Here is a 17,121-nt window from a genome sequence, read left to right as displayed (position 1 = left end):
GCTAAAAAAAAGGAAATCTTGACTTACACAGGGCGTTCTCCAGCCCCCGTAGCCCGCAATGTCCCCCGGCGTCCTCTGGGTCCCCTCCGTAGTCCTGCTGGCTACTTCGGCCAGGGTGACGCATGCACGGATCATCTGCACACCCGGGACATCATAATGCTAGTTGACGTAAGCCTGCGCGGTTCTCAAAAGACTGACCCAAGCAAGTGCAGGACGCTTACGTCGACAGGCATGCACGACTTTAGCCGAAGTTTTCTGGTTAAAGGGGCACTATGGCGAAAAATTTTAAAATTTAAAATGTGTAAACATAGTCAAATAAGAAGTACGTTTTTTCCAGAGTAAAAAGAGCTATAAATTACTTTTCTCCTATGTTGCTGTCACTTGCAGTAGGTAGTAGAAATCTGACAGAAGCGACAGGTTTTGGACTAGTCCATCTCCTTATGGCGGATTCTCAGGGATTTATTGTTTTTCAAAAGCACTTAGTGAATGGCAGTTGCTCTGTCCAACTGCCAAAAAACTGTGCAGCGAGCAGGGAAGCTGGCCAGCATCATTGTTTAAATCCTTTTTAGGTCATATCTTTATAAAGAATAAAAGCCTTGCTGAGAATCCCCAATGAAGAGATGGACTAGTCCAAAACCTGTCGCTTCTGTCTGATTTCTACTACCTACTGCATTGTAAATGTTTGCACATATTTTAAATTTTACAATTTTTTACCATAGTGCCTTCTTTAATGGAGTGGCCAGCGTAATCAAGGAGGGGACACAGAGACCTCACAGGCTACAGGGGCTGGAAGAAGCCCCAGGTAAGTTCAGATTTCCTTTTTTTAGCGCTGTTCTGGGTCCCTTTAACTGCACTGAAGCTGTGCATGTTTCATTGTACAAGCTGCATTGTTCCCCATTTCCCCTAAATTAAGACATCCCCTAAAAGTATGGTAAGCCCGAGCAGGAATTTCTAGCATGCTCAGAATATAAGCCCTACCCCGAAAGTAAGCCCTAGCTGCAAAAAGAGGAAAACGTATGGCATGTATGGTAGGTTATTACTGGAGCTCATTGTCTTGTGGGTAGGACCACTTCTCTGTCATTGGGCCAATCACTGCACTCGCTGCTACTCAGCAACTGCAGTGATTGGGCCAATAACAGAGCCGTGGTCCAGTCTGCGAGAAACTGTGCTTAAGTAGAAACACAAGCTGCCATACATCTTTCCCATAAGCTGAAACTTTGGGACACAGTGGCATGGAGATAAGGGGGGGGGGGGGGAGATGCAGGGGGACATCAGAGGACACAGGGGAAACCAAGAGGACGTGGGGACAGCAGAAGACACAACGGAGGACATAGGACACTAAACGTACCAGGGGGACCCCAGGGGCACACAAAAGGCAGCACGGTGGGGAAGGAAGGAGGACACACAGCACAGGAACTTGTGTGTTTATAGAAATATAAGGCATCCCCTGAAAATAAGCCCTAGCACATCTTTTGGTGTAAAAATTAATATAAGACATTGTCTTATTTTCGGGGAGACACGGTACAGCTGTCAGTTGTGACTAAGAAGGGAGTGATTACTCCATGCTGTGTGAACACAGAACCAGCACCCTCGGCCTCCCTGTGCAGGATCCCTCCTCCCTGTAGAATAAGCGTGTGACAGCAGTGGGTGACTATGATGCAGCTGATTAGTTTTTGTATGAGGGGACTTTCATTGTACCGCAGCCCAAGCTCCACCCCATGTAAATACATACACAGTGGTATGTGCAGATTACAGGCAGGTTAAGAGACTGCATCCATTACTCTTCCACTGTCTGCATGTACCATTCGTAACTCTGCTTAAAGTGAACCTCCAGACTAAAAATCTACTCAGCAGCACTGAAAAGGCCTGGTGTTTCTTTAACAGTTTCACAGCATCAGAACTTTGTTTTTCTTATTTAAGCCTTATTTTTAGCTGCACAAAAGCTTAAGCTCCGCCCCATCAAAGAAAACTGCCTGGGCTTTTTTCCCTGATGCTATGCAAAGCATGATGGGATTTCCTGTTATTCACGTTGCCTAACTACTGGGAGGGGTGAACAGGACACAGGACAGTTTGAACTGTGTTTCATGCTCCCTGTCACCTCCTTTCAACCAAAAAGATGGCTGCCCCCATGAAATCACAAACCTTTGCCTGTTCTTTTAAAACAGGGTGGGTAAGAGATTATATTACCTATCTATTTTAATGAACATAATTAATGTAACTTAATGACAGTAGGTTTGTTTAGGCTGAAGTTCCTCTTTAAAAGGATTAAGGGAAAGCTGAGATGAAGAATACCTCAGAATTTATACTTACCTGGGGCTTTCTCCATGTCCCTGTAGTCCGCCTGTTCCCTTAAATTCCGTCTGGTCCATTTTGTTGTGTTGCTGTGAGGTCCCCCGACATCTGGGCCTGCCCATTTCGCAATCATGGCTGCGCCCGCCTTCAGATTGCACTTCTGTGGCTGGGAGCATTCCGCAGAAGAGCAGTTACAGCCTTTGGGAAACTGCACATGCGCAGAATGGGCCTAGCAATATGGAGGGGATGGAGAGTCAGGGAATTTATCAGGCCGGACTGCAGGGAGAATGAAGGGGACTGGATGGAAACCCGAGCAACCAGAACGACTACAGGGCGCTCTGGAGGAAGCCCCAGGCAAGTAAAAAACCTGAGGTGTTCATCTCAGGTACACTTTAAAAATGTGGTTTCTAGGCAGGAATTCATAAAATAAAATGGTATCTTCAATGATAAAAGACATTTTGGAAAGGTTTTGGACATCTCCATGCAGGAAATTCGTTTAGGGCACGATGGGGGTTGGGCATAGCCCTGAAATTTTGGGGACTACACATTACAAGCAAACGTAATGAAGGTGGAGGGCGATTTTACCCACGAGGGCCATGGTAACAAACTTTCCAGATGCTCAGAGTAAGGTAGTAAACTCCCCCCTCCAAAATTAGATGTTGTAACGTTATTACGTGAAAATTTACTAACCCGAGCTGGCTGGTATCGAGCGTGTGTGGCGATCCAAACACCGGAACTTTGCCCATAATGAACATCATTATTTCTGACCTCTGGTAATCTGGTAAGTTGCTGCCAAAGAAACCTGGAGGAAAAAAAATTGCAGATTCCATTACATCTAAATGACTGGCAAACTTTATTCTTGGGGAAGGGGGTGGCAGTACACACAAAGAAAACCTGAGCAATAAAAATAAAAAAAACATACACACGTCATACTTGCCTACTGCATAGTCTACTCATCAATCTCTTTCTAATCTCCTGCATCCTGTTCGTCTACTGATTGTTGTAATCCTATGTCCTCCATTTTAAAACTGATGATGACCACATAACAACTTTTGGGTCAGCACACAGTAAAAATGTAATATTGCCCTCTTGGGGCCTTAGGGAAACATGAGCACTGCCTTGCACATCAGTTCTTCTTTCTGTTATAACTGACAGCAACTGATAGTTGGTGGAAAAGGATCCTAAGGCTTTCAGTTCTGACAAGATCTTGTCAGAACTGGGAGGTATAGTTTTAAGAAAATGGTGAGCTTCTGAGAGTAACTGACAGCGAGGTAAGTATGTAATATTCATTTACAAGTACATCATGTGTTATTTTAAAATATTGTACTTGGTTCAGGTTCCCTTTAAAAACTTACAAAACTAAAAAAACAACACCATCAACCATTGTTTGGTTTATACGTAATACGGCATCAACTCAGAATTATTTGCATCTCATTGACCACCCGTAGTTGCCACTGTTGCAGTTTAGTTTGGAGTGCATCCTGAATGGCTCTACTGACAACAGGAAATGTATTTCTTGGTCAAGGCTTCTCTAGTTTACACATTGAGTCTACTATCCAGTGTTATCAGTTCTTGCATTAGAAGAAGAAAGACACAATAATTACAGCTGTAACATGGCTTGAGTTACGGTGGTAGTGAGGATTGTCCTGAGGGTTGTATTGGCATGTTCTCCACTGATCCTTTGTAATCATTCTTGATGGCTCACTGTAACTAGTTCACCCATGGTTGTATGCTCTCTATTAGCTACGGTGCTCTGTCATGGTGAGGTTGGGGGTGAAGGTCCAGCTTCAGGTGTTGGCTGCACATCTAGATGTTCTCCTGGATGTGCAGCCTGCTCCTCTTGTGTTCAGGTTGCAACCTCTAGTTCAGAGAGCAGCTTCCACTTCAGTGTGGTGAAGTGTTGGATAACAAGTGTGGATGTAGGTCATCTGTCCATACATGGTCCTCTCATGTTTCAGATGTCTTTTATCATTAAGTCTATTGCTGCAAAAGCATTCCATAAATTCCAGGTTTCTTAGTCATGTCCACATATATGGATCATTTCGGTAGACCCAATCATCCTCAAATTGTCCTGGTTCCTCAACATCTGACATCGACCTTGTTAAGAGGATGACATCCAAGACAGCGAGAACCTGTTCGCTTAGTCACTTATGTGAGGTACTCATGTCCAGCCCAAGGCCCCTATACTGGTAAGGCAGATTCCAACCGGATTTACAGCCCTTGTTTCCAACGTCAAAGGCAGCATTTTTAACAGCTATGATATCGAGCCAGTATGTAGATGGGCAGACAGACAGGTGAAGTGGCAGGAATATGGCTACTATTTTTACTTCCTCCTAAAAGCACCTGTTACTTGACCATGAAGCGGATGTATTTCCAGCAGTCGCAGTGCACCTGGAACATCTGACATAGGCCAGTGACTCAAAAATCTACCTCAGTCAGGCAATTAACGCCTTTAAATGTGAGGTCAGTAATGGCTGCTCCTGTATTCCTCTCCATTTAAGAGTCCTCTAAAACTAAGGCGTGTAATTACCAAGCCATTACAATCTTCAGCCAGCTACGATTATCGAAAAGTGCGAGAGAATTCAGGGAAAGAGGAAATACATTTTCCAAGGCTTTTATAGACAGAATTGACACCAAGAATACTATGATACATGCATATACATGGCATGAATACTACTTACCACTCCCCTGCCTCTCTCTTTTTCCTGTGTTAATTGTAAGGGCCATTGGCCTCAATTCTGGTAGCTATGTGAAGTAAATATTTTTTTTGTAGGTAAAATATTTCATGAGGTATTTTCCTATTTTTTTTTTAAGCAATTCTGAAAGATTTTTCTCTATTTCCGAACGTGAGGTGAAACATGAGGTAAAACACGAGGTAAAACATGAGTTAAATGCATAAAGTGAGGTAAAACATGAGGTATTTCAGCGGTAGGTAGAAAAAAAACCAAAGACTTGTAAAAGTAATACCTTTTAATGGCTAACTGATAACGTTAAATAATGCAAGCTTTCTGGGATCTAGTCCCCTTCTTCAGGCATATTTCCAGATGTAAGCTGTAGTAAAACACTGAGGGCTCTTTCACATCAGAGCTTGCGTTAGAGAACGCTCAAAGCATACGTTTTGTTGTGTGCGTTTTAATGCGTTTTGATATGCGTTGCACTGCAGTGAGTGTGCGTTTTTAATCCGTTTTCAATGCGTTACAGCACATAGAAAAACGCAGGTAATTTTTTTTTCTTTAAAGTTTTCAACTTTCTACATTGTTCCTCTGTTGCATTCTGGGACTGATTGCCTGCGTTAACGGATTAAAAACGCGCATAGTGTGCGTTTTACATTGACTAACATTGTAACGCATAAAGCTAGCGTCGGCCGAAAAACTGCGCCTGAGTGCCGTGTAACGCAACGCACAAAAAGGCTGCGTTACATGTGAAAGCTAAAATGAAAGTCTATGGACTTTCATTTCACCTTGGGTAACGCAAACTTTACCCTTTACGTTGAAACGCAGAAAATCTGCCCTAATGTGAAAGAGCCCTGATGCAGCGAAATAGCAAACATGAAGATGGCAGTTGTGTTGGTTGCTGTTTAGCAGTTATGTTGGTTGCTGTTTAGCAGTTAGATGTCAGGTGATCAGCAGGCTGGAGCCAGTGAGCTTATGCAAGCAAACATGAAATCTAGCAGGTTTCTGAAGATAGTGAAGCCAAGTCAATCATGTTACATAAGGAGTCATGAATCCCATTCCACAATTTAAACCTTCTGTTAATGTCTTGAACATTTTCATAAATTTGTACTCAGGAATCTTTCTTGCTTGTTAATTTTTGAAGTTACCCTTAATAACAAGTACTTTGAGATCTTGCATGCTGTGTCCTGGTTCACAGAAGTGTTGGCCCACTGGTGTGTCCATTTTACCCTCATTTAATTTAAAGCGGTGATGGTTCATCCTTGTGCGCATTTTTGTTTGTTTTCCGGTTTCTCCTATATAGATTCCGCTTGAGGGGCATTTCATGCAACGTATCATGTATACAACATTGGATGATTCACAGGAAAATTGGTCTGATATTTGATGATATTTCTGTGAGTTTGGTATTTGTATTTGGCTTGTGCACAAGATATAAGGGCAGGTCTCACACCTTGCGTTATTGCAGGGTAATGTGCCTGGAGATTCTGGTGTAGATAATGCACTTCTGATAATCATTTGTCTCAAATTGGGAGGTTGTCTGAAAGCAAGCATTGGTAAATCAGGAAAAAATTTCTTTCAGGCGTTTGTCTTTATGAAGTATCGGTTGCAGGGCTTTCGATATCTTCCTCAGTGTCTAATCTTGGGTTGTAGGTGACCACTATTGGGACTCTGTTGTTTTCAGTCTTTGGGGTGTACTTCAATAGTTCCTCTCTAGATTTTAAAGTTGCTCTGTGTATTTGATCATCAACGATTCGTGGATGATATCCCTGATCTATGAATATATTATGTAGCGACATAAGGTGACTGTCTCTGTCCTCTGAAATAGAACATATTCGGTTATACCTCAGAGCCTGGCTATAAACAATAGATTGTTTGGTGTGTTCCGGGTGGAAACTATTCCACTTGAGGTAAATATGCCGGTCAGTTGGTTTACGGTAGATGGATGTTTCTAAAAATCTATCTTGTATATAAATTGTAGTATCCAGAAAACTGACATGGGAGGATGAAAAGTTGAGTTAACTTGATGTTCTTGTGGTATTCTGAAAAGTGTTTGTGGAATTTGATTAATTCTTCCTGTGATGCTGTCCAAATTAATAGGATATTGTCTATAAATCTGTAGTAAGCCCATGGTTTAATTTCACAAGTTGAAAGGAAGTTTTCCTCCAATCTGGCCATAAATAAATTTGCATACTGGGGTGACATTCTACTTCCCATAGCACTGCCCATTGTCTGTAGATATATATCATTCCCAAATGAAAAATAGTTGTGAGTTAGTATATACCTGATAAGTTGTAGTGTGGGCTCTGTTGGTAGATCATTTAGCTGAAGGAAATGTTGGCAAGCTGCAATACCATCCTCCTGTGGAATGTTGGTATAAAGGGATTCAACATCCATTGTAGCCAGGATAGCACCCTCTGGGATTGGACCCATGGCAGTCAACTTGTTAAAGAGTAACTGTTAGCCCCCAAATTGAAATTTAAATCTCTATTGCAATGTTTTATTTAGTATTTAAAGAGACACTGAAGCGAGACTAAATCTCGCTTCAGGTCTTATATATAGCAGGGGCACGTGTGCCCCTGCTAAAACGCCGCTATCCCGCGGCTTAACGGGGGTCCCTTCACCCCCAACCCACCCCCCGCAAACCTTGGTCAGAAAATGGTCGCTGGAGATCTTCTTCCTGGAGGCAGGGCTAACGGCTGCAGCCCTGCCTCCAGTCGCGTCTATCAGACGCACATCGCCGCCTCTCCCCCGCCCCTCTCAGTGAAGGAAGACTGAGAGGGGCGGGGGAGAGGCGGAGATACGCGTCTGACAGACGCGCATGGGGCAGGGCTGCGGCGGTTAGCCCTGCCCCAACCAGGAACCGCTCCCCCGCTGCTCGGAGGGGGTTTGGGGGGACAGGGACCCCCGTTAAGCCGCGCTATAGCGGCGTTTTAGCAGGGGCACGCATGCCCCTGCTAGCTATGAGGTCTGAAGCGAGATCTATTCTCGCTTCAGACTCTCTTTAAGTGAGCCAAAAAGCCAATGCAGAACTTAAAAATCAATCTAATTTTTTTACTATGTAACCTTTTCCCCCAGCTCCGGACGCAAAGCCGCATATCAGATACTGCTTAGCATGCAGAGCATGCCTATGTCTGGCCGACCCCCCTCTCCCCCCCAGGACCAGGTGCCAATATATTCTCCCCACCAAACAGCTGACCGCTCTGACACGGAGAGAGAGCGGGAGCACTTCCAGCGCCGCCACCGCAGAGCAGCCGCCGCCGAGTCACATGTGAGAGAATCACTTGTGAGAGAGATGCTGCTGCTCTGCGGTGGTGGCGCTGGAAGTGCTCCCGCTCTCTCTCCGTGTCAGAGCGGTCAGCTGTTTGGTGGGGAGAATATATTGGCACCTGGTCCTGGGGGGGAGAGGGGGGGTCGGCCAGACATAGGCATGCTCTGCATGCTCATCAGTATCTGATATGCGGCTTTGCGTCCGGAGCTGGGGGAAAAGGTTACATAGTAAAAAAATTAGATTGATTTTTAAGTTCTGCATTGGCTTTTTGGCTCACTTAAATACTAAATAAAACATTGCAATAGAGATTTAAATTTCAATTTGGGGGCTAACAGTTACTCTTTAAGAAGGTCAGTGGTGTCCTGGGTGTAGCTGGCTGTATTCCTTACCATGGGTTTAAGAATGTTTTCTACCCAGCCAGATATATTTTCTGTTAGTGTCCCCAAACCAGAGATGATATGTCGACCTGGGTTTCCTTCTTTGTGTATTTTTGGTAAGCTGTAGAAGGTGCCTATTTTCGGATTATCAGGTATTAATGTTAGATGAGCACGAAGATATCCTGCGCTCCAAGTTAATGCTGCACACTCAAAGGATGGCTCTCCTTAGCACATTCAGCACTCCGCAGCGCTCCAACAGAGGATGATTGGCAGAAGTACTAAAAGAAGATGAAGCGCGCCATAGTGCATTAAATGTGGAGGAGATTTTATTAACAATTAAAAGTTATACTCACAAACATGAGTGATAAAATCGCTTCTCAGCGGACTGCCAGCCGCTTGCCTCTGCAGTGGGGGATGACGCGCTGTGGCCAGCAGCGCGATTTCCGATGGCTTGGAATCCGTCTCACTGGGAGGTGGGCGTCGCTGGAGTGTCAATCGGCGTGTGACGTCATTACGCGTTTCGGCGCACAGCGCCTTCGTCAGATGACGTCTCACGCTTGCGGAGGGCAACATATAGTGTCGCTCCTGAGGTCGCTATGGCGACCAAAATGCTAAAATAAACTTTATTATCCAGAGAACAACGGGGGGAGAAACATAAGGGCACGATAGCGCTGGAGGCTTATAGCAGCGCGTCATCCCCCACTGCAGAGGCAAGCGGCTGGCAGTCCGCTGAGAAGCGATTTTATCACTCATGTTTGTGAGTATAACTTTTAATTGTTAATAAAATCTCCTCCACATTTAATGCACTATGGCGCGCTTCATCTTCTTTTAGTACTTCTATTAATGTTAGATGATGCTGAGGAAAGATCATTAAGCATATTCTTCAATTCCCTTGAGTATTGTAGCGTGGGGTTTGTTTCTAGTCTTTTGTAGTAGGTGTTGTTGGAGAGCTGTCTGTTTGCTTCTTGAACATAGGTGGATTTATCCAAAATCACTACAGCTCCTCCTTTGTCAGCTGGTTTAATTACTATGTTGTTATTGCTTTTAAGGTTCAGTATTGCTTTCCTTTGAGTGTTGAGGTTGTAGCGTGTCTGTATTTGCTTGTCCAGTATCTCCAATTTGATTCTTTTCCTGAAGTTGTCAATATATTCTTCTAATTTCTTGTTCCGTCCTGATTTTGGTGTCCAGGTACTGCTCTTTTTGGTTTTGCTATTTGTAGGTTCGGGGTTTTCAAATGATGAATAATTAGGTCTGTTGTGAAAAAATTCTTTTAGTCGTATCCTATGAAAAAATTCTTCCATGTCACTACAAAATTCTGTTTCATCAAATCTTTTGGTGGGGCAAAAAGTGAGTCCTTTAGATAGAACAGCTAATTCAGTCTTGCTTGGGTTATAGCTGGACAAGTTAACCACAGGTAAAAGTTTGGCAGTTTTAGGCTCTGAATGGGGTTCACTTGTATCATTCTCCAGAATGTTTGCAGCTTTGAGTCTAAAGGTCCGTACACACGCCGGACTGGAGGCAACGACGGGTCCGTTGTCACCTCCCGCTGGGTGGGCGTTCCAACGACAGTCCGGCGTGTGTACGCACTGTCGGCGGACGAATACAGCTGTTTCTGAGTGATCCGCCGGGTGGAGGAAGCGGATTTTCCACAGGTATGTAGATTTTTTTATTTTGAAGGTGCTCATATGTGTCCTTTAATGCAGAGTTCATGGTATGCATATAGAGTGGGGTGCAGTACTGTATTAGCTAGGCCTATTTTTAACATCGACTCTCAAGAAAAGCCCATTTATCTGGCATCAGCCGATCCCAGTCGGTGCCAGATAACCGAGACTCTGGTTTATTTTCCTTCCCTCTCCTGCAGAGCATCCCATTATCACACAATTGGCATCCCTGGCATTACCCCCACCCAATAGGCTGCAACAAATATTTTGACATTAGAGGTCACTGTTGCGTCTCTGAAAAAAACAACTCTGCTTTCCCCGAAGTCTCTGAAAATGCTACAAATCTGAAAAGCCGCTACCTAAACTTCCTAATTGAGATGATGATGAGCCAGCACTTCACCGTCCCTGTTATTATATGTTAATTTCGGGCCTTTCATATACACAAGTGCATCTCTTTTTTTTCCCTGTTCCAGCAGCAGAGATAATTGTCAATTTGGCTCGGGGATCAGATAATGTGAACAATCACGCCTTTATCTAAACTTCTGCAAACACAACTTTCAACTCCACATTCTACAGAAAACAGAGGAACGAGTTGCTGCTGCGCACGGCAGAAATCTAATAGGGAAGACTTCTGTAGCAGAATTCTTATACCTCTTGTGTTTATTCCCTTTCAATTTCTGACGTGTGGAATTGTGAACTGGAAGATTAAATTGAAAGGTCGTATTCACAAATCCATGAGAAGAACATGATCTCTATATAGCAGTTCATGTCTCTCCAGTATTGCTATGCCCACCACAGTACTGCTACAAATACGGTCATGTCCTTAACCCTTTAGCAGCCAATTTAGAGGCTTGCAAGTGCTCAATTTATTTTAGCACTTTTTTTATTTTTTGCTACATTTGCTTGTTTCTAAATAGTCCTGCCGTAATGTGTATTTATGGCCACTTGTGACTAGAGGGCAGTGTGAGGCAATAATAGAGGACTTCTGCTTTCAGTTTCTGTATTTTCTGTTGTTTGCAGGGAGAGATCAAAGCATTCCAAGGATTTACAGCACAAAGAGTTCTGCCAACTGGGGTTAAAAGCAGAGCACTTATCTCACATGAGATAACTCTAGTGAAGCTGCTAATGGGCTAAAGGGGCATTCAACTTGGTTTCTCTAATAACAAAAAAAAAACCGGATGCTACAGTGATTAAATGTATTGAAATCATTGCCACCCCCAACCCCCTAAAAAAAAGGAAAAAAATATTACACAGTCAGCAGAATGTTCGAACCCGCGTTATTTTATTACTAAAGCCGAGAAAGAGGAAGTAGTTTTTTTTGTTTGTTTTTTAAGAGAGATTGTGATTAACTTTTTTTTTTTTTTTTCACATTCATCCTGCATCAAAAACAAAGTACTTCCCATGGTGGGAGGCTCTGGACACATGTAAAGGTATTAGATGTGCAGTACATTTATTGTGAGGGAGCCAAATAGAGTTATTTTAAATGTTTTTATTCATCATGGCTTAAAGAGTCTGAAGAGAGAATAAATCTCGCTTCAGAGCTCATAGTTAGCAGGGGCATGTGTGCCCCTGCTAAACTGCCGCTATCGCGCCGCTAAACGGGGGTCCCTTACCTCCCAAATCCCCTCCGTTCTTTGCGGGGATCTCTTCCGCATTGAGGCAGGGCTAACCGCCGCAGCCCTGCCTCCCGCGCGTCTGTCAGCGCCTATCTCCACCTCTCCCCCGCCCCTCTCAGTCTTCCTTCACTGAGAGGGGCAGGGGAGAGGCGGCGATGCGCCGCTGATAGACACGCTGTGAGGCAGGGCTGCAGCAGTTAGCTCTGTCTCCAGGAGGAGCAATGCAAGGGGGGATTTGGGGGTGAAGGGACCCCCGTTTAGCGGCACGATAGCAGCGGTTTAGCAGGGGCACACATGCCCCTGCTAACTATGAGCTCTGAAGCGGGATTTATTCTCACTTCAGAGTCTCTTTAAGTATGGCCCCCAGTACTACTATGTACCCACATCCCACTACAGTCCCCACTACAGACCCCAGGACAGCCATATCCATTAAGAATTGCCCCCAGCTTAGCCAAGTCCCCTCAGTATGGCCATGTCTTCCCACAATCATTTACCCCACAGCCACGCCCGATACACATGTCTTGAGCAATGATGATGTGACAAACTGTTCGTAGACGAACAGTTTGCGGCGAACAACTGCAAACAGTTCCATGAAGTTCGCGTTAGCCCCATACTTTAATATGGGGGCGAAGGCAAACTTTGTAAAAGTTCGTCCATGAACAGTTCGTCACATCACTAGTCTTGCGGAGAACTTCTGAAGAATAAACTGACCACGTCTACTCATGAGATGGGAAAATGCAGCCGACATGAGAGCAACCTGAGCTGGAACTGAAGATAAAATGGACCATGTCCCATCAAACTCCAACTAAACCAATGTCAAACTGATGCTGAAGTGAAGGTTAAGGTCTGCAAGCCCTTCTAGCTTACCGATGGTCTGAATGATGGCGTTCTGCACAATGCGTTCATCGCTCTCTCTGGTAGCTGACTGGAAGCAAGCGCTGCTCGATGAACCTCTGCGGTCCCCCAACTCGAAGTCCACGCTGAGCGTCAAATGCCTCAAAAGTGTGTTGAACACCTCCAGAACAGTCGGACCTGGTGAAAAACAAAAATAAAAAAATATTGACAGTTTCTTCACATTAATTTCTAAAAAAGGAACCTACTGTTTACGTGAAAGATCTTCTAAAACCTAGGTTCTCAACGTGTGGTACGTGTACCCCAGGGGTACTTCTGATGGTTCCAGGGGGTACTCGGGCTTGATATACCTTACCAATAATAACAAATTTAGAGCTTTAGAAAATGATAAATCTTATTTTAACAACAAATTAGTATTTTAGCTGATTAAAAGCAATGGTAAATGCTCGGAAATTGTTTAGAGCCAATTATCATGTACTATGAATAAATACCAGTATATATTTGTCAAGGGATACTTGTGATAATGTTTACTATGCTAGGGGGTACTTGGCGAGTACAGGGTTTTAAAAGAGGTACATACCAATAAAATGTTGAGAAACACTGTTCTAAAACACCGATATAAGTGCTTTGTAATGTACATTGAGCGATTCATGTCATTTTTGTGAAATAAAAGGCTTTGTTCATGCTACAAAGCAAATATGAACATTTTATTGTCAGGATCAGAGACAAAAGACTATAGTTACTTACGGTAATGTCTTTTCCGGAAGTCCGAAGGACAGCACCCATGAGACTTGTCTCCTTCCCCACTTCAAATGGACAGGAAGCTAAAAATACCACAGACATTTGCATATTCATTAGGCAGGCATATATAAATAGGGAACTCACAGTAAATCGTCAGTAATAAAAAAGACCACACCACACATAGTTCTGCTTCAAATGTATTTATTAGTAAGGGTGGGTCGCAAGGGTGCTGTCCTTCGGACTTCCGGAAAAGACATTACCGTAAGTAACTATAGTCTTTCCCAGGAACGTCCTCGGACAGCACCCATGAGACGAAAAACAAGATAAGTTAATTAGGGGGGGACAACTGCCTGCAACACTTTCCTGCCGAATGACAGGTCTGAACTAGCTGCAATGTCTAATCTGTAATGTCTGACAAACGTATTTTGGCTGGACCACGTGGCCGCTCTACAGATCTGTTCGATGGAGGCTCCCGCCTTCTCTGCCCAAGAGGCTGACACCGCTCTAGTTGAATGAGCCTTTATGGATGATGGTAATAACTTTCCTTGTTGGGAATAAGCCAACGCAATGGTCTGCCTTATCCATCTGGCTATAGTCGACTTCGATGCTTGTTTGCCTTTGAATCTTCCTCCGAAGAGAACAAACAAGGCATCCGATTTCCTCCATTGTTTGGAACGATCTAAGTAGCCTAAAACCGTCCTTCTTACATCCAGACAGTGAAGTTTCTTCTCCTTTTCATTGGTCGGGTTGTTACAGAAAGAAGGTAAGAATATTTCTTGAGAACGATGAAACTTAGAAACAACTTTAGGGAGGAAAGAGGTGTCCAACCGTAATGTGATACGATCTCCAGAGATAATGCAATAAGGTTCTCTCATGGACAGGGCCTGTAATTCACAAACTCTCCTGGCCGACGTAATTGCTACAAGAAAAGCCGTCTTGATGGTTAAACATTTATCTGAGATCTCCTCCAGAGGTTCAAAGGGGCTGTTACATAAGGCCTGTAGTACGGTGTTTAGGTCCCAGGATGGCATTCTTGACTGAACCAGTGGCCTGATTCTTTTAAGTGCCTGAAAGAATCGTATGAAGAATTCTTCTTCAGCCAAACGTCTCTCCAGAAAAACACTAATAGCTGCTGTCTGAACCTTCAGTGTGCTGGTGCTGAGGCCTTTCTGATAACCCTCCTGTAGGAATTCTAGTACTGAAAGGGATAAAGAACAGTCTCTGGAATTTTGTTCACACCATCCTTTATACACATTCCAAGTCTTTTGATAAATGTTCCTGGTAACCTTTTTTCTGCTCTGGATTAACGTCTCTGAAAGTCCGTTAGAGAAACCCTTCTGCTTTAAACTTCTCCACTCAGGCTCCAAGCTGAAAGCTGAAGGAGCCTCAGATCTGGATGAAAAACTGGACCCTGGGACAGCAGGTCTGGACGATCTGGCAGCATTACATGATCGACTGTAGCTAAATTCTTCAGTAGTGTAAACCATGGTCTTTTGGGCCAGTATGGCACTATCATGATCATCCGAGCTCGGTCTTTCTGTAATTTGTTCAGAACTCGAGGAATTAAGGAAAGAGGAGGATAGGCATACATCAGACCTGAATTCCACGTTATCGAGAATGCGTCCACTGAGCAAGGATTGTCCTGGGGGCATAGTGAGCAAAACATCTGGCACTTTGTGTTGTTCTTTCGAGCAAACAAGTCCATGTCGGGTCTGCCCCAGAGGTGTACCAGGCCCTGAAACACAACTTCGTTCAGAGACCACTCGTCCTGATGAAGTGGTGATCTGCTCAGAAAATCGGCTAAACAATTCAGGGTTCCCTTTAGATGGACTGCTCTCAAGGATTTCAGGTGTCCTTCTGCCCACTGTAGTATCTTGCATGACAGGTACCATAGAGAATGACTCCTTGTTCCTCCCTGTCTGTTCAGATAGGCCACCACTGTGTTGTTGTCCGTTCTTATCGTGACGTGAGTGCCCCTGATTTGGGAATCGAAGTGTGTCAACGCTTGCCAAACTGCTGCCAGCTCTCTGTTTGAAGATCTTTGCCCCGACGCTCTGGGCCAAGATCCCTGTACTGGTATTGTACCCAGATGGGCTCCCCAACCCCAGGCGCTTGCATCTGTTGTTATGACTGTCTCTGAGGGATAGCTCCAAAGACGTCCGTTCGTCAACTGTGAAGGGATCAACCACCAATTCAGTGAGTCCTTTATGAACTGGGGAATTAAGATTCTCCTGTCTAAGTCTCTTATACTCCTGTTCCAACTTCTTAAAATCCATAGTTGTAATGTCCTGGAGTGTAGCTGACCCCATTGAACTGCTGGGAATGATGAAGTTAGAAGACCCAGTAAAGCCATGGCGTTTCTCAATGATATTGAAATCTTGCCCTGGAAAGAAAGAACAGATTTTAGAATTGCACATATTTTCCTTTCAGGAAGAAACACAACACTGTCAATGGAGGCTATAGTAAACCCCAAAAATTCCATAGTCTGAGTAGGAACTAGAGAGGATTTAGACCAATTAATAAGCCAGCCTAAGGACTGCAGAAAATCGAGACAGAAGTTTATCTGTGTCTCAACGGTCTCATAGGATTGACCCCAAATAAGAAGATCATCCAGATAGGCTATGATCTGAACTGACTCTAACCTGAGTACTGCTAGAACCTCGGACAATACTTTAGTGAACAGCCAGGGTGCAGAAGATATACCAAAGGGTAAAGCTGAAAACTGGAAGTGCCTTACCTCTCCCTGTAGTCTTATGGCGAATCTCAGGTATTGCTGGGATCTGACATGGATAGGCAGGTGGAGATAGGCGTCCTTGAGGTCCATAGAAGCCATGTAACACTGACTCTGTAGCAGATTGACCACATTGCGTATATTGTCCATTCGAAATTTTCGATATCTTATTGACCTGTTTAATCCCTTTAGGTTTAAGATGAACCTGTACTCCCCCTGAGGTTTTTTTACTAGGAATACTGGAGAATAGTACCCCTGAAACTGTTGACATTTTGGGACCTGACGAATTACCCTCTTTTCCAGAAGGACAGCAATTTCTCTTTGTAAGGCTAAGCTTAGATGCTGATCTGATGGGGTCTGTGTAAGAAAAAAATTGTACTGGAGGAGCTGTGGCAAACTCTATCTTGTAACCTTCGAGGATTATATTTAATAACCATTTGTTCTGAAAGTGACTTTCCCAGTTTTCGTAAAAGTGCGCTACTCTTCCTCCCACTGGGAGCCTGATGTCATTGTTTAGATCCCTGGGATGGGAGAGGAAAGGACACATTTGGTCTTGGCCGCTGTGGTTTGTTCTGCCCCCATCTTCTTTTAGGATAGCTTTTGGACCCCTGTTCGCTCTGTTTTGGGTCTCGAAAGGAACGTTTGAAACGAAAATTCTTTCTTTTTATGGGAAAGTTCTTTTTATTGTCTGAGGACCTTTCTAGCGTTTCATCTAATTTGGAACCAAATAATAATTCCCCCTCACAAGGTATTCCGCACAGTTTAGATTTTGAGGAGGTGTCCCCTTGCCATGTTTTTACCCATATACCTCTTCTGGTAGAGTTCACCAAGGCCGTGGTCCTGGCAGATAAACGGACCGTGTCATCTGCTGCATCTGAAAGATAATTAGCAGCGTGAAATAAGTTATCAAA

At 44.0% G+C, this 17,121-nt stretch overlaps 2 protein-coding genes across 3 annotated transcripts in view; both read right to left on the bottom strand.

The window, feature by feature from the left end:
- EFR3A (EFR3 homolog A) overlaps positions 1-17,121 on the bottom strand; it is a 180,765-nt gene that overhangs the window by 52,657 nt on the left and 110,987 nt on the right. For both annotated transcript variants that reach the window (XM_068238034.1, XM_068238033.1), the window contains exons 11-12: positions 12,754-12,918; positions 2,983-3,094 (exon numbers count right to left, since the gene is read on the bottom strand). In XM_068238034.1, coding sequence (XP_068094135.1) covers positions 2,983-3,094; positions 12,754-12,918 — 277 coding nt within the window. The remainder of the gene's footprint in view (positions 1-2,982; positions 3,095-12,753; positions 12,919-17,121) is intronic.
- LOC137517885 (uncharacterized) lies at positions 13,664-17,091 on the bottom strand. Its single transcript, XM_068234949.1, has 2 exons — positions 16,217-17,091; positions 13,664-15,862 (listed from the first exon to the last, which is right to left on the bottom strand). The coding sequence occupies exons 1-2, from the start codon at positions 16,755-16,757 to the stop codon at positions 13,812-13,814; spliced, it is 2,592 nt and encodes an 863-aa protein (XP_068091050.1). The 5' UTR covers positions 16,758-17,091; the 3' UTR covers positions 13,664-13,811.

The sequence above is a fragment of the Hyperolius riggenbachi genome, chromosome 5 (genome assembly GCF_040937935.1).
Source record: "Hyperolius riggenbachi isolate aHypRig1 chromosome 5, aHypRig1.pri, whole genome shotgun sequence".
NCBI classification, from domain to species: domain Eukaryota; kingdom Metazoa; phylum Chordata; class Amphibia; order Anura; family Hyperoliidae; genus Hyperolius; species Hyperolius riggenbachi.
Note: the sequence above shows the minus strand (reverse complement) of the source record. Positions and strands in the feature narration are given on the sequence as shown.